Source organism: Hipposideros armiger, unplaced genomic scaffold, assembly GCF_001890085.2.
Source record: "Hipposideros armiger isolate ML-2016 unplaced genomic scaffold, ASM189008v1 scaffold_33, whole genome shotgun sequence".
Classification (NCBI taxonomy): Eukaryota; Metazoa; Chordata; class Mammalia; order Chiroptera; family Hipposideridae; genus Hipposideros; species Hipposideros armiger.
In genome coordinates, this window is record NW_017731383.1 from 2505932 (window position 1) to 2529603 (window position 23672).

At 44.5% G+C, this 23672-nt stretch overlaps 1 protein-coding gene across 1 annotated transcript in view; it reads left to right on the plus strand.

The window, feature by feature from the left end:
- Positions 1 to 23672, plus strand: part of SDK1 (sidekick cell adhesion molecule 1) — a 688889-nt gene that overhangs the window by 379458 nt on the left and 285759 nt on the right. The window contains exon 4 of the mRNA XM_019637402.1: positions 15481 to 15614. Coding sequence (XP_019492947.1) covers positions 15481 to 15614 — 134 coding nt within the window. The remainder of the gene's footprint in view (positions 1 to 15480; positions 15615 to 23672) is intronic.

A 23672-nucleotide genomic window follows, 5' to 3' on the forward strand; every position in this document is an offset into this window, starting at 1 on the left:
GGATTTGCGGGGACAGTCCCAGAGAGGTGAACTTCTCATCTCATCATATCAGGGGCTCATGACATCAGCATCGCTGATTACTAGTGACGTCAGCCTCGATCACCTGGTCAAGGTGCTATCAGTCAGGTTTGTGCACTGCAATTACGATGTTCCCTTTTCCATACTCTGTTCTTAGCAGGAAGTCGCTTAGTCCAGCCCATGGGCAAGGGGAGGGCAAGTAAGCTCCACAGACTGGAAAGAAGAGTATCAAAGAATCTGGACATAAAACTACCACAAACATTTAATAAGTGCTTTGGGTAGCTACTTTGAGGTGGTAAAAATACCATTTCTCCCTAAAGTTTTGCTCACTAATTTTAGTATTCATCAGTACATCTTGCCTTCATCAACTACTTTATGGATTCCTAATGGTGATTTTTCTATTTTCCTCATTCCTTCTACATGTGTTACTTTGAATTATCCTGTATGAAAAATTAATTTTTCTCCCTCAATTATCTATATTCAATCATTATTTATTATAGTATGGATTTAATGTCATTTAATAACTACTAGGATATGTCCCTCATTTTTATTCTCCTTATTAAAACAACTTGGGAGTTTTATTACTTTTCATTCTTCTTGTACACTTCAAAAATATTTATTTTCCATTTTCAGAAAGCTCACTTGGGATGTTCTTTAGAATTTTGTTAAACTTTGCAACTAAATCTAGAAAGAAATGCTGCCTTTATGATCCAATAATTCTCTTCTGTAGAAGTGTGGCGTGCCTCTCCATTTCCCAGTTATTCCTGGGAGGCCTTTTCTGGCTTCTCTGTGCTTAAGGCATATGAATATGTTAGATGCCATTTATTCTGAAATTGACAGATGTGGGCCAATTACCTTTCTCTACCCTTCCCTGAGTTTATATGCTCTTCAAAATGGCAAAGTTGGAGCTATCTGCTTTGGGTATCTATTTTAAAGTTTGCTAAGTTACTGTAACATGGTTGCTTAGTTCATGTTATTTTTCTAGTTCATTCTACACTTTTCTTTCTTTTCTAAGTAAAGTTTTGGTTTCTTGTCTCTATGAAATGGAACAAAATACATACCTTTCCCAGAATGCTGTAACTATTTAGGTTCCTGTAGAGGTTTCATTATAACCTTCCAGTCTATGCAATAAAAACCAGACATTTCTTGGTTAGATTAAGGGTGTGGGTTTAGCACTTCATCCCCGACCTTTCAGCTGAGCAGGCTTCGGACGGTCAGCTTTCCACTGTACATCCCAGTGGACTATGTCAGGAAGCTGCCCGCCTGTGTGGCTCATCTTACAAGGGAACACCGCGATTCTATTATTTTTTAAAATCTCTCCTCCTGTCTAACGCGGTATTTGAATAATGACACATGTGTATCTTTATTCCTGTTACTCAGCAGTGAACATTTCTAGATGTATTGATGTCTTCCTCACTACACTAGTAGCTACTTTTTCTTTTTTGAAAGCAAAGTGCTGTTGACTCTGCGTCATATACCAAATGACCCATAAAGCACAGTGATGTTCGGTGTCTCGTCGGTAGCCCCCTACACACGCGCCTTATGCCTGCGCCCAAAGGCAAAGCCCTTGCACCCCTGAGCCCTCGTCCACTGCAGAGGTGTGTGAGAAGCCAGGATTGCCAGCGGGCTGGCCTCGTTGTTCTCCGTCCAGCACACTTGTCCCTGTCATGCTTTTTGGCTCTGGTTCAAGTCACTTGGACTTGTTTTCTTATCAACCCCTTTGTTCCTCCTCCCCTGAATGAAATGTTCCAAGCTCAGATCTCTGCTCAGTGAAATTAGTTCTTCACAAGTTCCTTTTATTGCACTATACACAGTCCCCGACTCATGATGCTTCGACTTGTGATTTTTTTACTTTATGATGGTGTGAAATTGATAACACATTCGGTAGAAACCATGCTTGAATTTTGAATGTTTGATCTTTTCCTGGGCTAGTGATATGCAATAGGATGCTCTCTCGTGATGCTGGGCAGGACGGTGAGCTCAGCTCTCAGTCAGCCCTGCCATCGCAAGGGCCAACAACCGATGCTCCACAGGGGATATTAGATGCATTTTAAGCTTTTGGTATTTTCAACTTCTGATGGGTTTGTCAGGACGTAGCCCCATCTGAGTCACGGAGCATCTCTCATACTTCCTAAAGCACAGTTAGCTAGTCACGCTAAGCTGACAGTTTCTGAGCAAAGGAAGAAACAGATGTAGATGATAAAATAAGACACATTGCTATTTCATTTATGAGACATTATTGTATAATTAGCTATTTCATATTACAGGGTTTTTTAATAGCTGAAAGTAATCTTTTATCACCATAACCTTTTTTCCTCCTTTGTGGTAGCTTTAATGAAAATTTTTCTAATATGTCTCTATTTTTCTTTGGAGCATAGTGCATATAATTTATTCTCTTTTCAATATCACTGCAAGGTTATAATTAAAAGCATAAATTCCTATCCGATGACCCTTAGAATCTACTGAATTGTTTAATCCTTTTTTTAAAAAAAGGCACTAAGTGGCCTCAGCTATTCATTTTGAGTTCTTATAGCTACAGTTATATAATTTTCATTGTCAATTGTCAATATTCTGCCAATATCCCTGTTTCTTTTATCCCCTCCTCAGCCCTGAGGGTGTGATTTTCAAGTATGACCAAAACAAGATGGGGGCCTGAGAGCAGGAAGGGAGGGCCCTCCCACTGCTGAGGACTTCTGAGCAAGGTCTTGAAGGTTCCAGAAGATGTGGCTGCTCCCAGCTCGTCCCCTGCCCATGGGCCCAGCTGTGCCTGTGCTCACCTTTTGGTGTCCTGGACACCCTGCCCCACGCCGAGCCTGCCCAGCTCGGGGCCCCTGCACCTGGTGCTCTCTGTCTGGGTCCTCCAGCCTCAATGTCATGTGGCTCACCCTGTTTTATTTAGTTGTCAAACTCCAACATTTGTCTCCCCTAGAAAACTCCAGCCAGAGCCCTTCACAGGCCAGCGGGTAAGTTCCAGGAGGACAAAACAGCGTGCTGGCTTTAGTTCCAAGCTATTCTGTCCCCTAGAGTGAGTTGGGAATGTTCTGACTTTTTCTTCTCTCTGGCATGGGTCTTTTTTTTTTCTTGTTAACTTTTTGTTTTGAAGTAATTATACATTGACAGGAAGCTGCAAAAATCATTCAGAGTCCCCTGTACCGTTGACCCAGTAGTTACATTTTGCACAGACCTAGTGGCCTTTGGAGCAGGTGCTCTTCTCAGCATCGCAACCTGGAGTTTGACGCGTGGCCTGTGTCAGTCGCCGTCCCTTTATATTGCTTATGTGTATTCTGCTGAACGGTGGTGGCGCGTTTGTTTAACTCTCCATCTGCTGAGGGACGTGTTCCCAGGTCTGGGCTCTTCCAGATAAAGCTCTGTGAACATTTGTGTCCAGGTCTGTGTGGACACAAATCTCCATTTCTTTGGGATAAATGTCCAGGAGTACAATGGCTGGTCAAATGGTAAGTGTATGTTTTAGCTTTTTAAAGAAACTGCCACCCAGGTTTCCAGAGTGGCTACACCATTTTCCATTCTCACCAGCAACGAATCAAGGAAGCAGTTTGTCTGCATAAGTACTTTGTAATTTTAGCCTGTTTAGTAAGTGGTAGTGAAACCTCCTCTTGGTCTCACTCTGCATTTCCTGGTGGCGCTGAGCATCTCCTCCTGGCTCGCTGGCCACCTGCATGTCTTCTGCATGTTCTGTGCCCACTGGATTGTTCGTTCTACTTTACCACCGACTGAGAGTTCTCTCCGAGACGAGTGTCCTTTGTCAGACTGCGGCTGGCAAATATCTTCTCCCAATCTGAACATATCTGTCCCTTTCCAGGGTTTCCCACAGAACAAAAAGTTTTTAATTTTGATGGTCTAGTTTGTCAGTTTTTTCATTTATGTGTTATGCTTTTGACATCATGTCTAAGAACTCCACACTAAGCCCTGGGTCCCGAAGGATTCTTCCTGTATTTTCTTCTAGAAATTTTATAATTTTACAATTTGCATATAAATCTATGATCTATTCTGAGCTAATTTTTGCATCAGGTTTATGGGGTTAGGTCTAGGTTCACTTTCTTTTTCTCTCTCAATGTCCAGTTGCTCTAACAGTACTTGTTGAAAAGACTCCTTCCTCCATTAAATTGCATTTGCACCCGAGTCGAGAATCAGTTGGCTGCACTGGTATGACTGCATTTCCAGGATCTCAGCTCTGTTGCATTGATCCGTGTGTCTGTGCATCTGCCAGTACCACACAGTTTTGATAACTGTGCTTTATAGTAAATCTTAGCATTGGCAGAGCCATTCTTCCTACTTTTTCCTTCTTTTTCAAAACTGTTTCAGCCATTCTAATTTCTTTGCTTTCCATATTAATTTTAGAAAAATCCTTTGTACATCTACAAAAAAAATTAATTCAGGGATTTCATTTGGGAATCACATTAAACCTATAGATCTATTTGCAGAACACTGAAACTTGAGTTTGCTGAGTTTCCAAGTGCATGAACTTGGTTTGTCTTTTCCTTTCTTTAGAGCTTTGGTTTCTTTGTCCAGTGCTTTTGTTGTTTTTCACACCCAAGTCCTATACATATTTGCCAGATATTCAGCTAAGTATTTCTATTGAGTGATTGCAAATGGTATTATAGTATTAATTTTGGTTTTCACATGTTTGTTGCTATTATTAGAAATACAAATGGTTTTTGTATGCTTACCTTATATCCTGAAACCTTGACTGAACTCACTTTTGAGTTCTGTGAATTTTTTTGTAAATTTCTTGGTATTTTCTCTGTAGACTATGCTATCTGCAAACACAGATTTATTCTTTCTTTCTGATTTGTGTGTCTTCTTATTGATGCTGAATCTGTGCCCTTTCCAGGTGGTGGGAGCTTCTTCGGGTTGAGCCCTGAGTCCGTGATTTGTCCTAGTTCTTGCGTGCTTCCTCCCTGTGTGATGCAAGATATTCAAGGCTCATCTTGCGCATTTGCTTCCCAGACCCATAATCAACCATTTCTCCAAAGGAAGGACTGCCATTCCTTGTGGCCTGGCATTTAGGGATTCCCAGTCTGGCTTAAGGGATTGGAGCCAGCTCTTTCAACCACAAGATGAACTGCCTGGCCTAACAGTCCCCCACTGATAACACCCCTTGATACTCTCTTATGCATCAGAAAATTCTCCAAGAAGGATTTAATAATTGTTTATCAGATGAGTGAGTGAGTGAGTGCGTGAGTGAGTGAGTAAAACACATCTTATGCTAGTCTCTGCTTGATGGCAAAGCATAAAAATACAATACAGCCCATCCAGTAAAGAAATATTGTCAAAGCAATCTAAATGACTCCCAGCCTTCCAAAGAACACAGAACCCGGACGATCCACATCACTTCTCTGCACCCCGTCTCCTCCCTCCCACAGTGACCTCGGTAGCCAGCCTGGCCCCTCCCCTGCCCCCTCCTTTCTGGATCCATTCTAGACTCATGTTTCTCACCTCAGTGCGAGCTCTCGAGGCCCTCCTCCTTCTGGGATCTCTACTGCTCCCCAGACTGCTTGACAAGGTCCCAGAGTAAACAAAGATCGCAAATGCAAATCACTGAAAACCTTCTCTTATTCTCATCACAGATAAATGAGTGGATGCCAAATTCTAACGGAGGAGCTCTGAAGCCATCTTGTCATAAATATGAATTTGTCACTGTGATGATGGGAAGCGCCTTGTTGAATATTTACAGTGCCAGGCCCTATGCTTAGCACATGACACACTTTAAACTGATTTTTGTAAATGCACACAACTCAGCGATGTAGGGATCTCTCATTTCAGTGATAAAGGGACTAGAGCCCGGAGAAGTAACATTTGTAAGGAGTTTCCTAGGATTGCCGTAATAAGTCACCACACACAGAGTGACTTAAGACAACATGAATTTCTTATCTTGCAATTGTGGAGGTCGGAAATCTGGAGTGGGTCTCTGTGGGCTAAAATCAAGGTGTCGGAGCGCTGTGTTCCTCTGGAGGGTCTGGCGGGCAGGGGCGATCTAGCCTGTTTCCCCACCTTCCCAGCTTCTAGAGATGCCTGCTTTCCTTGGCTTGTGGCCCCGGCCTCAGCCTGCAGTGCAGCCTCCTCCCATCTCTCTCTGGCTCTGACCTCCTAATTCCTTTCGCTGTAAAGAACCCTTGTGATTACTTGGATCCACCCAGATAATCCCAGATCACCTCCCCATCGCAAGATCCTTAATCACACCTGCAAAGTCCCTTGCGAGGTAGCATATTTACAGGTCCCGGGGGTTCGGATGCAGCTGTCTTTGGGGGCCGTTATTCTGCCAAACCGAAGGAGGCTCAGACGCTGAGCATGTTGCTCAGAGTTGGGCCGCAGAGACCCAGGGTGCTCCCCTCCTGTTGCCTGTTGCCTGGAGGCACCTGCTTCTCCTTCAGGGCACCTCCACGGCCTTGCCCTTGGGGCAACCCTGGCTGCAGGCTGGCAGTGGTCTTTATTCTGGTTCCTGCGAGTCATTCTGGGCCAGGGCGCTCGGTAAACGCTGCGGTGGCAAACCTAAGATGCCTGATGAGAAATGTGGCCCAGGACTAGGAGCACACACAAGTGACCTGAGGAGCAACAGCATAGCTGCAACGAGTGGGGACAGGTGTGTGGTGTACGACATGCTTATCATGGAGGCGACCGCACGATCATTCGCAACGGCAAGAGGTAGAGACAGTGTGTGTGTGTGTGGGGGGGGGCTGTTACCCCTTTTCTCTATTTTTATCCATGGCTTTCATTTCCGTTTTCGTGGGGGTTGTCCAGGCACCATGAGCAATATCACCTAAACGGGCGCACTCCTGGATCACAGAGGCGAATTGTCATAGTTAATAATGTTTTCAATATACTTAGGCTTTCCCAAAATGGTCTTATTTAAATTATTTATGGCTGTATTTGGGGCATATCTCCACATACCCAGGCGAGTCTGAAGCTGCCTGTGTATTTTCTCATTTAGACGTGTCCTAATGTCCAAAACAAAGGCTATTACAAGGCTTTTCCCAGGAAAGTCCAAAGTTCGTAGTTCTTGAGAAAAGTATGACTCCCTAGCTCCTAAGGAAAACCTGTTTTCACTGATCCTCATGGCTGACCCCAGGCCTCCTTGCGCCGTGTGGGCAGGAGCGGTGGCTGTGACCTCACAGAGAAGATGGCTGATACACAGTAGCTGAGCAGGCCAGCTATAGGGTTTACCAGATAGGAAAGGGAATCCCTGACCTCCAACGTATAGGCCTTGGAGGCCTGGGGTGCCCCCAATGAGACCTGGCGTGCTGTGGACACAATGGTCATAGCACTGCTCCTCCATGGCAGTTCCAGGGTCACTGCCATAGCCAGGCATGTGTTAGACACGGGGGGGGGGGGGCAGCCAGGAGTGCTAGAGAAAGGGGGAGGGAGAGAGAGAGAACAGAGGGGCAGAGAGAGGGCAGAGACGGATAGAGAAAGATGGAGAAGCAGAGGCTGAGTGGCCCAGGCCCCACGCTGTGGGACGCCATGACACAGGTGTGCATCAGGCACTGGTCCTGGCACCTGTGTGACCAGGTCTGGCGAGAGGGAAGGTGGTACAGTTGGTGAGGGGCTGTGAGAGGAGATACTCCAGTGGGGCGGGCAGGAACGGGGGGCTGGATTCGATTCTTCTTCCCCTTTTTTGGGGAAGAGGCTTCACATCTAATAACCTGTTTCCTGGCTATAAACGGGATCATTGCAGCAGGTAACGATTTTTGAATTCTGGGTGTTTGCCAGGTAGCATGCTGAGCAGTTTCTTTCTATAAGTTGTCTTGTTTGTTTCTCATGCCAACAGTAAGAGACAGGAGCCATTGTTGTCCTCACTGGGGGTTGGAGCCGGCAGTGCACACGGGCCCGTGGGTGTCAGGGAAGGGCCCCCAGACAGCCAACCCCACCCAGTCCTCGTCCTAACCTCTGGATGTTGTGAGGACCTGATGAGATAACCATTGCAGAGCACTCAGCACCCAGCGGGAGGAGAAAGTGCTTGGAAAGCCAAGTTCTCTCATTGCCGCAAGGAGGACGGAGCAGAAGCTTTGCCGGGAGGAGGGCTGAAAGCGGCTTCCTGCCCCTCCCCAGGGCCCGCAGGCCGCCCCGGACGGTGGGATGCGTAGGGAAGCTTCCCCCGTGTCCTGGCCTCCCACTGCTTCAGTCTTCTGCGTGCGACCACACCGCACTTGGCCTGGCCACATATTTGTGCCTCGTTCCAGAACAGTCACTTGAAGTAGCAAAACGCCCCTGGATACATGTAAATTGACTGCCATACTTTTTAAAACTAACTAGAAATCTTAAGAAACCTACTATAAATAAATCTATTTCTGCTGGCCAAAAATCCCTGATTAAGTAAATCCTTTACGAGTTATGTCAAGCAAGTTACACTGCAGTTTCTTCATTTCTTTTCTGTGTCTCTGATGAGGCAGTATCTTTCCTGGAGGAAAAGGGTTAATCTACTTATGAAGCCGATGGGTAATGAGAAAAGGTATTGCAAAGAGGCCAGGACTTTCCAGCACTAACGTTCTCATGAAGTGGGTGTTGCTGAGTGTGTGTTAGCTGGGTGGAAGTACCCGAAAATGAGTGATCCCAGGTGTCTTTGCTAAATCCTTACACTTTGATCCTCAGCAGGTGGCTTCGTTCTAGGTAGGAGCAGCATCAGGTCATTTTATTACCTTTTTCTGGTGATTCAATGACCTGGAGTTTTTGCACAGCAATATATTTACTAACAGTACTTGACATTAGGCCCCGAAGAGGGCAGTGGCCCCATTTATTACCATTTATGATTCTCTTCCTTGCCGTTCAGGAGCCCCTCAAGGAACAAGGCTCCGACGCAGCAAACCCCGGAGAAGGTCCGTGTGCCAGCCCCGTCCCCATCGCGACCTGGTCTGCACTTCGCAGAGGCCCTTTGGTGTAGGCTCTGCCATCCGCGTTTCTCAGATGGGGAGCCAGGACACGAGCCTGAGGGAGCAGAGACGGGCCCCTCTGCTTCCGGCCCACTGCGCCCTCCGGGCGGCACGTGCCTGAACATTTTCAGGCCTCGCGGTGGTCACACAGGCTAGCGTGAGGACTTCCTCCTGGGTGATCTGTGGTGCGACTTCCTGTCATCTGTGATCACCTTGTTCTGGCTGAAAAAGGAGGCGTCTGGGTTAGAGATGTCACTTAACATCTCATCTTTATTTTACTTTTTAAGAAGCTGTCACTAGGAAGGTACATGTGGTGAGACCCACGTGTTCTGTGATGGGGCAGCTGGCTCTGGCTTATCTCCTCCTCCTCTGAGATGCTATAAAATGCATAGACTAGCTTTCCTCATTTGGGACTTCACGCAGCTATCATTTTTCTTCTTGTATCCTTTGAATGTGCCCTCCCCATGGAGTTAGCTCCTTGGGTCCAGTGACCTTCCCTGGAAAGCATTACACACATACCAGGTGCTGCATACACACGTCGTGGGTGGCTCCGTCCTCCTCCCTGGCCGGGTCCTGGTACTGAGATGGACTCGCAGGCTCCAAAAGGACCAGCTGATGCAGAGCTGTGACTAAGAGCCCGTGGTGTTCTCCTTCCATCACTCCTCACACATTTGTGGATTACATGGTGTTCGTCAGGCTTAAATACTGGGGACAGTTTGTATAAGGCAGAACATGTGTATCTGAATGTGTTTCAAATCCAACCGATTTTAAGGGAGTTACCACTTTAAAAATCCCACTATATAACTTACCCCCATTTTATCTACAATTAAGAGTTGATATTTAATGTTGAATAGAAGAATTAGACTGAAGGAGAATTTATATAAATTTAATTCCATTTTTCCACACACTTGTCGTTATGGAATTGACTGCATGCTGTAGGAAAGGTCCCTGCGTGGGCTGAATTGAAGTGTTTCCAGGGCCTGGACCACAGTGGTGACGAAACTGCTAGGGGCTTGAATGGCTCCTTCGTGTTGCCGGTGTCTTCCCCCTGCTCACCTTTGGCCCTTCTCCTACCACGGAAAACCGTATGTCTATTATGGGAAAACCACGGCTCTCACATTTAATGGCTGCCTTTCTCCTAGGCGCCCGCCTCACTGCGTACAAGAGAGCCACATTGCAGTCCCATTTACCCGCTGTTCCTTGTCATCTATCCTAAAGACTCCTGTAGTCTATTCATGAACACAGCTCAACTCGTCGTTTCTGTTGGTTTGAACTTCTGAGAAATAGGTTTCCCAAATTCTTGTTCACTTGCTTTGAAACGTTCTTCTGGTCCCTGGAACAAATGGTCAGCACAAGTGTTTCCTTCTTGACTAAGTAAACATATCCTCGGTGCCTTAACACTTATTGAGTATCCAGGGACTCATTACTGCCAAAACTCCTTGGAAGCAATTTCAGTTCTTGTAATTATACAAGTAAGGGGAGTTCATCAATTTTGAAGTTGTCTGCCTTGAACTTGCTATTAAACTGTTAGACTTGCGATCCAGATTACACTAAAAACACTAAGGCTGAGAACCAACCCATTAAAAAGTTGTTTAATTAAAATGGAGACTATTTTAAATGATTTTTATTTTTTAAGGGCTTAAAACCTAATGCTCTGCATTTTTCTGCACTGATTTTTTTTTTAATGTGCTTGAAGCTGATCAAATGCTGCTTTAACATTTGTAATAGTAAAACCACAGACCCAGACTGTACTTTTATATTTTATGGGCAAAGTTCTTATTTTACTAAACCCTTTACTGAATTTTCATCATAATGTATAAATCAATGTGTATATTACCATCTGGTTTGTGTTAAAAATGTCAAAGATCAAAATACTCACTGATAACCAAAGAAATTTATCTTTTCCTGAAAGTCAAGGACAGGTTGCACTGCAGGGTTTGAAGCACATCAGGGAAGTGTTTTGGGTACCCCCTGTGACCCCAGGGAGGCTTTGGGCCCGTAACCACTCTTACAGGAACGTTATCATATATCACTTCTTATAATTTATAAACACACCAAATCGAAGCTCCATGGGACATGGGCAGTGTGCGCCTCGTTCTGGTTTGTGTCCCCTCCACTCCGAGTCAGGCCTGGGAACTCAAATAGTTGACCGAGTAGCGAATACAGCTATTTAGCTCTGTCCCTGTGGCGATCTGGGCAAACATACACCATTGCTTTTCCCTGCTGGTCTTCAGTGACTCCACGGCGCACACTGGGCCGCTCTCACCAACCACCAATCTGGTACTTCTAGAATTAACATGTCAATGTCACTTTTCTGAAGGCAAATGTTCTCTGTGGCACAGGGAACACCTTGTCTGTTCCAGGTTGACAAGCATGGCAGGAAGCTCATAGCAGATCTGCCAGCTGGGTGCCCCCACCTCTCCACCCCGGGGCCCGCACAGCCAATGCGTGCGCCCTTGGTCTAGGCCCCAACTCCCACCGTGTCTTTTATCAGTGCTGATGGTTGAAGACCCCACCCCAGGTAGCTCCTCTGAGATTTCGTCTTTTCTGAAACAGAATTCTTACTTTGCTCGCTGCTTCAAGAAAGCATTGGGAGAATCAGGTGAAAAACCCAAAGTACTTAGAGCGCCCTTTTGAATTAGTCCTCTTTTACTGAAATAGTAGAGATTCCTGTGTAAGGAGGACAATTGCCAGGTCTCTTCGTGTGCTTACATCAGCAACATGTGACCACTGATGGCTCCTGGTGGACCCAGCTGGTCTCCTGAGCTGCAGCACCTTGGACCCAAGTGGACTAAGTTCTTTTATTTATTTTTTCTTATCTTTTTATTATCATCCCATGGAAATAGAATTATAAGATTTCATTTTGAAAATTAGAATTAAGATGGGAAAGACTAAGGAAATAATTTTACATTAAACTATACATACATTTATTTTAATAAAGTTAAAATCTCTCTGGCTTAGAACTATAATTTTTCTGAAAAGTCAGTGAAAGTTTTAAATTAGTACTTCAGAATTATATTATAATAAAGCCATGGAGTTCATATTCTGGGCAAAGTATTAAATTTTGCTACCATAATTACTTAGCATGTCCTTGCATTCCTCTTGAAAATTGTTCTTCTGATTACAAAAGGAATATTTATTTATTGTGGAAAAGTTGGAAAAATATTTTAAAATACAGAAATCAAAAGAAAAACTTGTAATCCTTCCACTCAGAGCTAACCACTGATAACATTTTATTTATACACATATATAGCAACATATATAGGATAATTTTTCTATGCTCAGAGGATACGTATATTTATTATTTTTGCCCAAATGGATGCTACTGCATATGCTGTTTTGAATCTGTATCAGGATGCATTTCACGCCTGGTAACAGAAACCTGAGCTTAAACACATTTAAACATGGCTGAAGAACATTATCTCCTGAAGCAGGAAGGTCAGAGATGGGGAGGGATGCAGGATGGTCCACTGACTCCATCAGGTTGTCACGATCCAGGACCCAGGCACTTTCCCTTCTCTCTGTCCTGCCACTGACATTAGCAGCTTCATGCTAAGGCCACTGCCCTCATGGGCGTGCAGTTGCCACCATGCACGTGTGAGACCTGCTTCCTTGTGCACATCTGCTGGAGGGATAACAGCCTGGTCCAGCCACAGGGAGCAAGGCCTGCCCTCAGGTCCGATGAGACTCAGCAGGAGTGGCCACCCCAGCTCGGTCACCAGGTACTTGCCATGGGCAGACAGGCTCCAGCCTGGCCTCTCTGTGAAGCACCAGGGGAGGGATTGGATTAGCACGATTAGCAGTTCTGCAAACCACACTGCTTCTCTACAGTGGTGCAGATTCAGAATAGATGTTGGAAGTCAACCCAACTCAGGAACCCACCATTCTCACTGAACGTTTTACTAACACACATACGGGTCCTGTGGAAGGATCCCTGAGCTGCTTGTTCATCGTTCGTCGCCTTGGGCTCTGGTCTTGTTTGCTCCAACTCTCAAAACTCAGTCCTTCCTCCAGCTTTTGTTTACCCTCCGCATCCCTTGGGGTTTCCAGGGGAGGGTGGCTCCGGCAGCCCCTGGGGCAGCACATTTCCTGGCTGACGCCCAGCAGAAGTGAAAAGATCTCTCCTCCAAGCCTGGTCCTTCCCTTGGGCCCCATGCCGCTTCCTCATTGTCTTGAGTATGGCTGTGGTCCCTTGACTGGCCTCTAAAGATTGCTGTCCAAACCTGGAGCTTGGGCAGGCCGACTCCGTCTCACCCACAGCTCCCTGGGGAAGGTGTGGGCCCCACAGCAACATCAGGCTCAGCCAGGGAGGACAACTCAGAGAAGGGACGCCTGCTACCCACGGCCCTGTCTTTACAAAGTCTTCCCTGCTTAAGCATTACAGCAATTACCAGAATTTGAAATTAAGGTGAATGTTCTTAGATATTTTAATTATCCAAAAAATCAGTTCCTTTTATAGAAATACTGCATTCAGAGGGAGTTAGATAGGAAAAAAGGATAACGTTTTCTGGGGAATTGTTCCTCATTAATCCAATGTTCTCCAGAGTCTGGGCATTTTTGTGGTGCGTTTTTTGACATTAGTTAAGTTTTTTTCACAAGTTTTTATTTAAACAGGCACAGAAATTAAAAACTAAAAGAAAAAATGAGCTTAAAGATATCAATTATAATAAATGTAAAATTTTTATTCTCTATGTACTTTTTTTATTTTCTGTACCCTTGAGACACTTCATAAATAATATAGAGAATTAATGGACATTTTTGGATAATAGCTCTGAGAAATAATAGGCATATTTGAAATCACTATGGCAAAAATCATGTTAAAGAAAAAAATTATATTGTTCTTAAAATTGTACTATTAAATGTGTAGCTTCACATGTAATAAATATTCACATTTAATTTTAGGTGCCAGTGTAACATATACTAAAATAAAATGGAATAATTTCTATGGTTCTCCAAACGAATCTATAAAGGAGTCATAAATATTATAGTAAAACTTTTTCAAAATATTTTTATGGGACTAAAAATTGAAAACTTCCTAATAGAAAAAAATTTTTAAGTGAGAAATGAGATAAGTTAGTCACGGAGACCTCAAACTGTAATAGATCCTGTAGAAACCCTGGGTAAGCAGTAACTTCTTAAAATAATTTTACACAATGGACAAAAATCAAGGGTTTTTGAAAAAGCTTTCCAAAAGGTAGCAGGAAGAAAGAGATTATTATTATACTAAAATTCATCATGGGAGGTTTTTATGTTTTTTATGTTATTAGAATAGAGATCTTTAGTTTGTCTGAACCTGCAAGAGCTCTAACTATCTAGGATTAAAATGTGAACAAATAAACCATTCCCTGTAGAGGAACGCAGCTGTGGGAGGTAGCAACGCTCTCTGGGCTCCATCCAGGGCATTTCTGGTGCCTTGGAAACAAGAGCACACACTAGATGACATTCTGGTGTCCACACTGTATCTTAGCCTCGGAGCCCAATTCTCCAGCCAAAGAAAAGTTTACTCACTTTTGTGTGTTTTTTTGGGGTTTTTTTTTTTCCAACAAATGCTACATCCCCTACTGTTTTACCTGGCAAAAAAGAATACAGAGTCACAGCGTGAACAAAGGGTAATAGGATGCCCACTTTAATTAAAAGCTGCTTGGATGTATGGCAGTTGTGTCTTCCCCTCCTCCCCCTCCTCCTCTTCAATACGTAATCTGGTGAGAGTCTGTGTGTGGTACGACTGGCAGAGCACCAGTGTACATGTGAGAAGACCTAGTCCCCGCTCTGGTATTATTATTACCTTGCTGTGTTGCCTTGAACAAACAACCTCTCTGATCATCAGTTTTCTCATTTCTAAAGAGAAGGTGGTAGGGGCAGTGTGCCTCAGAGATTCCTTTGCGCAGTAGAATTGGGACATTGAGAAGGATTCGGTGATGCTCAGCTGAACAGTTTGCACCCCTAGGACGTTGGGAGAGAGCACAGGTGAAGAGTGTTCTGTCCTGGAGTTAGGGATTCTGGGAGAACTGAGCTGAAGGGAATCAGCAGGACGGTGCCCGCTGGCAGCTTGCCTTCTGCCCACTGGCCTAGAAATAGATACACAGAGGCTCTAATGAGGCTTCCTGGGAGGTAGAGAATCACCACAAATTCATTTTCCCTGGGTCCAGGTTTTGGGGGTGCAGCCCTCCATTTGAAGGGTTTGTGCCCAAAGCATGATCAGAGAGCTGCACCCGAGGCAAAGCCCAGCTGTTCTGGAACTTCATCCAGCTTGCTATGAATCCCCAGAGGAGCCTTTGAGTTTTAATAAACCCTGCACGCATATGTCCCAAATACTGTTCTCTCGCAGCTGAGGGTTAGGGCAGGTGTGGGGCACCGGGAGAACTCAGACCCTCCCACAAAAGCACATCCATGGGACCCAAGTGGGCTCAGCCGCCGTGGTCCTGAAGTCGGCCTTGGATTCGTTCCTGTCCCTCCGGGTCCTTTTTAACCATAAAAAACCTCTGGATATTCCTTTGCAGTTGGCCTAATAAGTGAATCTGTCTTACAAGTAGAGGTTTCTCGGAGTGGCTTTGACACTGTCCTTTGTCTGCCACAGAGCCATCACGCTGGAGAATCAGCTGGTGATCCTTGCGGCCACAGCAAGTGACGCGGGGGCCTACTACGTGCAGGCCGTCAACGAGAGGAATGGCGAGAACAAGACCAGCCCGCCCACCTATCTGAGCATAGCAAGTGAGTTCTGGAAACCCAAACGATGGTTCTGATATCCGTGAAGCCTTGGTTTAATTAATAAGCATTGTCTCGTGGGGCATTTGGCAATAAGCCCTATCTCTGGTAGAGTGGTTATGTTTTAATATTGATTGAAAGTCAATGGTTGCTTTCTTTGAAGTGGTAAGCAGAGAATGTGGATATAACTGCTAATCCTGAATGAAGGTCTTACTTTGGGTATTTAAAACAACATTTTTGCCTTTGAACACCATTAATGTGTATTGTTTTTAACAACAACAACAAAAACTTGACTTACAGGAGCTGGGTCTATGAACCTTATTTGAGACTAGATTAGGCACAGGTTATGTTCTTTTAATTTAATAATAAAGTCCTTGGGAAAATAATATACTAATATAATTGTGGTAAAATGAACAGTTATTTCTTAAACATAAGCAGCTGATCATTTCTCTTTCTCCTGGATTTAACTGAATCAGATGGAGAATACACACAAGTCCAGCTGCACGTGCAGTTTATTTAAGGACATTTTAGTTTGAGGAAATTTCATTTAAATGTTTGGCCTTTGAAAGAAGGTTCCAGAAATTCTACCAAAAGGGCATTGCTGGAGAAGGGGAAGTGATCAGAATCGAGAACTACACATCAGGGGCGTGTCACCAAAAGTTTGCATCATAAAGGACGCTTCATGGCATGAAATGCAGTGATTATGCCATTGAGAAAATACAGCCGGGAAAAGGCAGTGGTAAATTTCAAGGTATTTTGATCACGCCGTATAAGAGTGAGTTAAATGGATTTGTCTGTATAGTAATAGATTTCACCTTTTTAAAAAAACGCCTGGAAGGAACGGCTTTCCCCTTCAGGTAAGTTGTTTCATGCATGCAATAGGGTCATGGTGTTTGCTTCTCATGGTCCTTGAGGGGCATAATGGCTTCGAGGAGAATGTACTGAGTGAATGTTTGTAGCACAGCCCAGAGGCAGGCGACTGGGACTTCCCTGAGTGTGTTCTCAGGCCCACCACATTCCTAGCCAGCGCCCCAGGAGGCCATCCGCCTGCCATCAGCTCCCTAATTCTTGGAACTCAGCTCTGCTCTCTGGACTGAGGGCTGAGTGGGCCACCCGCATGGCCTTTGCATGGTTTGGAGAGTTGCATCCATCAATTAAACGTGGGGCTCCCCAAATCCAGTGCCTAACGTACTGCTGTTTAAAGGGAACTCTGAATTGAGAATCATGATAGAAATGCGTGTTATTTCTCAAGATTTTTTCAATACTGATAATAGATAATAAAGGACGGAAATTGTGTTATAAATACATTGTGATTACTTTAATGATTTCCAAGTTTTACAGTTAGAGCCATTTATTCTGTCTAGCAAGTCTGATTCAGCACTAAATTCTAACAGACATAACAGGATAGTAATAGGTCAAACGGTAGAATTTTGAGTCAGAAACAAGGCAATTGACCTTAGTCTGTTAGAAGGGGTAAAATTGTACAATTATGTTGGTTAACACGACGCTAGCCTCACGAAGCTCTGACATAGTCTGCATGCAGGCATTCCCTCCCTGCCTACTCGCTAACGGTCCATAGAGAATCAAACTGACAGGGTGAGCGTGCACATTGCCATGCTGATGCAGTGCTGTGGCGTTAGATAACTGGGATGTGTACAAAGTTTGTCGGTAATTTCAGTTTCTACTCCAACCAAAAATACATTGGAAGCAGCTCATGAATATTAACTCTCTCGCATTTCATTCCCTTGTATATTTTTATCTTTTCATTGGCACCAGGTAAAATGTGTAGAAGGTGGGATGTAAGGAGGTTGATGATATGGATGGACTTATTTTAAATCTTAGGAGAAAACCTGCATTTTGTTCCCTTATATAGTCTTTGCTTTTTATCCGGATCGGTAAAACGTGAGAAGTAAGGAGGCTGAGGAAACAGCCTTATTTTAATTCTTAGGAGAACCTTCCTGTTGACATATTGGATTTAGCTAAAAGTTAAATGGTACCCAATTATGCATTTCCTCACTAAAAGTTCTATTTTGAAAACCTCTAACTATCAGAAGTCTTGATAAATCTGCAGAAACCCCCGGAACTGTGTGTTTGAGGTTTGCTCTTTCCTGGACTTCAGCGAGTGCTCTGAGCAGCAGTTCAGGCCCCAGCTGCCAGCATCTGTGAGGCCCTGAAGAGTGCCTCGCCTTCAGAGTTATTATGGGTTAGATATTCTCAAGACCTGTTCCTGCTGGTAGTAAGACACAGTGTGCTCTGCAGCCTTCAACATCTTTTTTTCTGATGTAGGATTTGTGGAAAAAAACAAAAAACAAAAACAAAACAAAAAAAACCACCAAACAAGATTGATGAAAATTTTTAAAAACTTGCCAGCCAGCGTTTCTGAAGAATCAAAAGATATTACAGCCAATTATCATTTAACAAAGATAAATTTGTCCTCAGCGTCGGGAGATTAAAGTAGGGAGCCTTTAGGCAGCGAGTCCGATCAGGTTTGTAAGTTACTGGAAATTAAATTCCTGGTGGATTGTCCTATAATTACTTTACAGTTGGAGAGTGCCATGTGGCCCTGTTCCCTCTGCAGGGACAGGCTAGGGCAGGAGTGGCGCCACACCCAGGGGCCAGCCTGGCCTCCCAACATCTGGATGAGTGATACACTGTCACGCAGCTAACAGGAGGAAATGATACGTTTTCCCAAACAGCTGTGTACTTGAGAGCTCAAAACCTTACCACCGTTCAGTTACTATTTTGGCAACACTTGAAGCTTATGGGAAGCAAAGGATACAGAGGATTTAGATAAAAATAATTTTTCTTCAAAAGCGTGATAATTAGAAGTGAAATGCTGTCCCATCATGGCACCGCCCGCTGTTCTGGGCATGTTTAGTGGATGGCATTATTGCCCCTTAACATTCCCCCCTTTGCATCGTTAAGGAGATAAATTACCGCGTGCTCTGCAGAGACACGTCCTGTCAGGAAGCAGAGGACTTTTGAACTATCCATTCTCCTACTCCTCCGGAAGCTTGCTGCCATCCCAGGGGCGGATTCTCTTTGAAGTTGTAATGTGACGTGAAGCCGGCAGATGTTAAGGACTTAGGTGGGACTGTTGGAGCATCCTGCATGCATTTTTCATAGCCGGCTCCCGCAGCTCAGGTGCGCACCACAAAAAGAAAAGTGGGCCGAACTCATCTGAGAGCAGACATTTCCGTTCTGAGGGCAAACCCAGACAAGTTTTATAAATCCATCAAATCTGTTTTTGGTTTTCGCTTTGAAGATTTTACATTGAGTTAACTTCTGTGAATCGGATCTTCGGGGCTGAATTGATATGTGCACAGAGTTTCTTCTTTAGGCAAAGGAGGAGGATAGAAGTTAGCAGATGAGAAGAATTCCGTACAGGGGTGGACCGGTCGTTGTTTCAGTGACGCCTCACATGCCACACACTCATCAGCAGTGCCCAGTACTCAGTGTCCGGGGTAATGAGATTGTCTGCGGACGAGGCTGAGATTATAAAGGAAACGACTACCTCTCTCCTAACGGGTTTTTTCACCTCTTTCATTTCAATGTCTCCTCTGTGAACAACATTCACAGGTAGGACACCATTTTAACTGTCCCTCAGCAGGCTGGCAAGCCCTTGCTTTTAATTCCAGGCCACTCACTATTCTTTTGTCCTCTGTGATGCTAATTTGACTGCAGACCTCATATATGTTTACTGGCTGAAAGTGGGTTCCTGAGAGTGATGTCTAGGAACAGTCATCCTCGAGGACTGCCCCATAAAACATGGCTTTTGTGTGCCCAGATACAATTCTAGCTTATTTTCTTTGTGCCTTCAGCATTAAAGGGAGACGGCCAGGCATCAGCATGTCAGATATTCCCAGATGGGGTCGGATTCCCAAAGCAATTGGAAAGGTTTAAAATATTGCTACAAGCCAGGCTGGCGGCAGCGTCTGTATCACAATGACCCGTTTAGAACCAGCTACACTCTCACAGGTTGTGTGGGAGTTTACTGCCAGGACTGTGGGAAGCATAACCAGTCCGATGAATTTACTCCATTAGCCTGACTGGGGCTGCTGGTGGGCTGTGTGCAGACACACAGCCAAGCTCTCGCCCGGCTCCTGGGGCTGGTGATGGACAAAGCAAAGCACAGGCTGTGGCCTCAGAAGTGTTTTACAGGCCCCCAGGGGTGACCAAGCCTTGAGCATCCAGCCCCGACATGTGCATCCTTAGTTATTACTAAGTTACCAGCATATCGCTATCACACAAGAGAGACAAAGGTGTAATAAACAGTATTTTCTTAGGAATCCCACTGATCATGAGTTTTGTCCCATCTTTAGTTCATGTCTCAGGGCATGACATACGTTTCATAAATGGAAATCCGTATTTTCCTTGGTCTTCCTAATAATGTTTAGTTTTGGGCCAAATTCCTGTGGCATCTGTTGACAGAGAATTGTTTATCCTGGTAACGTGGCCCGCGCGTGCCAACGACAGTGTCAGGACTGCCATTTGTCCTTCCTCTGCGCGTGCCTGAGGAGCACGCAAGTCTGCGGTTTCTCCCAGGAATGTTTTGCATCCACCTGTCTACTCCGTGAGCATTTGTTTACTGAAAACTAAATGCACAGATACATGAGTCCACCTGTCGGGCAAAGATGAATCCATGACCCTTTGGAAAGTTCTGGAAGCAGACAGATGGATGAAGGCACCCCATCCACTTCTTTGGAAATGAGAGTTTGAGGGAGCCTTTGGGACAGTTTGCACACGGTATATGACATGGGGCCACCACACTGATAGGCCCAATCTGTGTAACAGCACCAAAGACGTAAATGAAATGCCAGTTTTAGTATTTTGTTTCTGACTTCAACTGTATGCATATGTAGACTGGTGAATGAGGTTTAGGATAAGAGTACAGCTGGTGATTCTCAACCAGACTTCAGCTAAAAAAAGAAACAAAAAAAGACCAAAGTGATTACAGATAAATGAGGCCGTAATTCTCTGTCACCCCCACAAGACAAAACGGGGTTATTCCTGTTACCCATCCATGTCCTCTCCACCATATTCCCATCTCTTCTCATCCCAAGCTTTCTTTTCTCCTTTGTGGCTTATTTCAACCTAATTTCATCCTTGGTAAATCTTAGGGAACTGGGTCAAACCATGAATTGTAATTTGCCCTCAACTTTTGATCAAATTTGGTAGAGCCCAATGTACCCAGTCTCCCAGTGATTGTCACATTGAGCCGAGTACCTCTCAGGGTGCACAGGTGTCCAAGGGGGTGAGCCGTCATCCCTAAGTCTTGGGGATCTATCTCCAGGTGCTTTCAGGTGCTCATTCTGAAGTCACATGCTCCTGAGAGTGCCCGGGTATCAGGGGCTCTGCACACCACTGTCCCTGTCTTACTGGGCACCTGTCCCACTCACTGGAAACTTTAATGCAGATATCGCCTGAGGGTGTAAATGTCCAGGTGCCGAATAATAGGATGATGCTAAATCTCCAGGTGAGAAGTGAAAAGGTGAGGTACTCAAATAACTGGGAAATAAATCATTTTATAAATTAGGTGCTTTCCTTGCTGTCTACAAAATGAGGCAGGCCCCAAACGCATTGTCAGCTGAGTTTATTACAGATGATGTTTGATGGTTGCCGATGGTGAGCGCAAACCCACTGGCCCTCAGAACAGGAACATACCTTCAGCCCTTTTGCAGTTGGGGGCCCATGTGACTAACTAATCAGTGAAACATGAGTGAAACGAAGTGTGTCGCTACCAGGCAGCGTGTCACCTTTGTGGTCTCCCGTCCCCTTAGGGCCAACTTCGGCCAGGTCACATGTGGAGATGGTGGAACCCCAACAGGGAAGCTGCCCAGCTCCCTGAGTTAGCACGTGGAGAGACCCCCACGGCATAACAGGCTTTCCATCAGTGCGAAATAAACCTTTGTGCACCAAACACTGAGACTTCCGGGCTGGTTTGTTGTTGAAACAAAGAGTCTGTTCTAATAAGTCACCATGTGACTTTGGTGGACTCAGAGGAGTGGAAAGAATTGAGAGCGATTTATTTCTATAAAAAAATTCCTTCCATTCTCATTTGTCTATGTTTTTATATGAACAAAATTTCACAGCAGTTATATCTATAAAAAGGAAAAGTAGTATTAGAATCACGGTAAACTTCATGATCCAGCTCACAGAGAGATGCGTTTCCAATGGTTTTTTATTTTATATGTAATATTCATCAAAATTTGTTATATTTATTTGTTTTGATTGAGTTAAAAATTATTTATACCCAAGAGCCTTATGACTGTTGGGAAATTTTAAACTTATAGCCATACTTTTTCAGCAGCTATAATAGGGTGAGCAATAAAATACTTTAAATCACTAAATATAATAAATTAGGAGTAAAACTGTGGGAAGAGTAGAATGGAAATATAAGTTCAGGAAAAAAATGCAGGACGTTGGTAAAGCTTCTATTAAAAATTAGAGCTTTTAAAATGGGTAATGATGTGTCCCTTAGACTGCTGTATGAAATATGTAGATCCCTTTGGATACTTATAAAAGAGTGCAGCGTAGTTGTATTAAAATACATTAGAACATTAAAATGTTAAAATACACCAGAAATTATACTCTTTGTGGTCCTACAAATCTATGTTGAAAAACTTTGGATATCAACTTAAACCATGGAAAAGGTACATAGTTTTATAAACTTCATTTAGGCGATGGAGGGGCAAAACGTGTTCCAAGCTGTGTCAGATTCGATGGTAGTTTATACTAAGTAGACTGTTAAGTGATTCTCCATGGGCCTAGAGAAGTAGAACAGCGGCGTTCCTCGTGCTCCCGCTCGGTGCTCACAAGCCTTTTCCTTCTTAGATTCCACAGCAGCCCCTGAGTGAGTGATGAAGCCCATCTCAAAGCCAAGGGCATGAGGCCCTGAGACGTTAGTTACTGACCGAAACCACAGGGATAGTAGGTGGGGACTTGGGCTTCAAGTCAAGGTTTATTTGACCCCCAGGCCCCCTGGCTTTTCCCGTAAAAGGAACCGAATCTCTCCTGGAGGCAGGGCATGTGCTTGGTGTGAGCGTGAGTCCAAGCGAAGGCAGCCCAAGGAGAAGGCCAGCCTTCGGGGAGGTGGCCGCCCCCCAATCCACCCTCCCTGAGACTGGAGCTTCTCTGAGCGCTCTTCCACTCAGACCACACAGCTTGGCTTTGTTGAAAAAGTGAGAGCTTGTGTTTCGATGCCAGAACCACTCCCGATAAACAGTTGGCCTGTTCATGTCAATGCATTTCGGAGGCTGGCACCCTTTTGCAACCAACTGAGGTATGCTTGGGTTAGACCCACTCACCTGAACACAGGTTTGCTTATGGGCATCATGGAGATGAGACTGAGTCAGTTTTACTAACGGAGCAGCATAGCAATTAATGATAATCTATAATAACTAAGTGGAACTGTTACTATCAGTAATACATTAGACACCATGTGCACTATAAAGTAAGACGTTGTCTGTCCTGGTGGGTTTACGAGACTGACACACACAGTTAAGCTCCCTACGTCCAGGTGTCGCTGTTGACCTGTTCAGTCACATTTTGCACAGTGAGTGAGCCACACCCAGGGAGCAGGGGGACACTGGGCGTTCATTCAGCAAGCAGAGCTGACCGCTTGGACGCAGTAAATGAGTCATAGTATTCATTTCCTGCTCTCAAGCCAGAGTATTCATTTCCTGTTCTTCGTATGATTATTTAAGGGCACAAATTAGCATTTGGTAGTGATTTGCCTAATCAGATTTTTCTAAACTCCACAAAGCTTAACTTGAATTTCTCCAAACCACCTCTCCTCCTGCTCCCTTGTGAAACATACCAATTTAAATATTATATTCAGATATTTAATTTAACTGTGGCAATTCGAGGACTCTAACTACAAGTCACCCTAGTGACTCTTACCCTTGACTCTGGGATCCAATTTCTTGACCTTGGTTAACAGCCACATCCTGAATTCAGTTGACCTAGAATTTAAGATCATTTCATTGGAGGCTCGTAATATATAAAGGTAACATTCAGAACTTACGCTGCAATGACTCAACATTATAACTCACTCATGGCGCA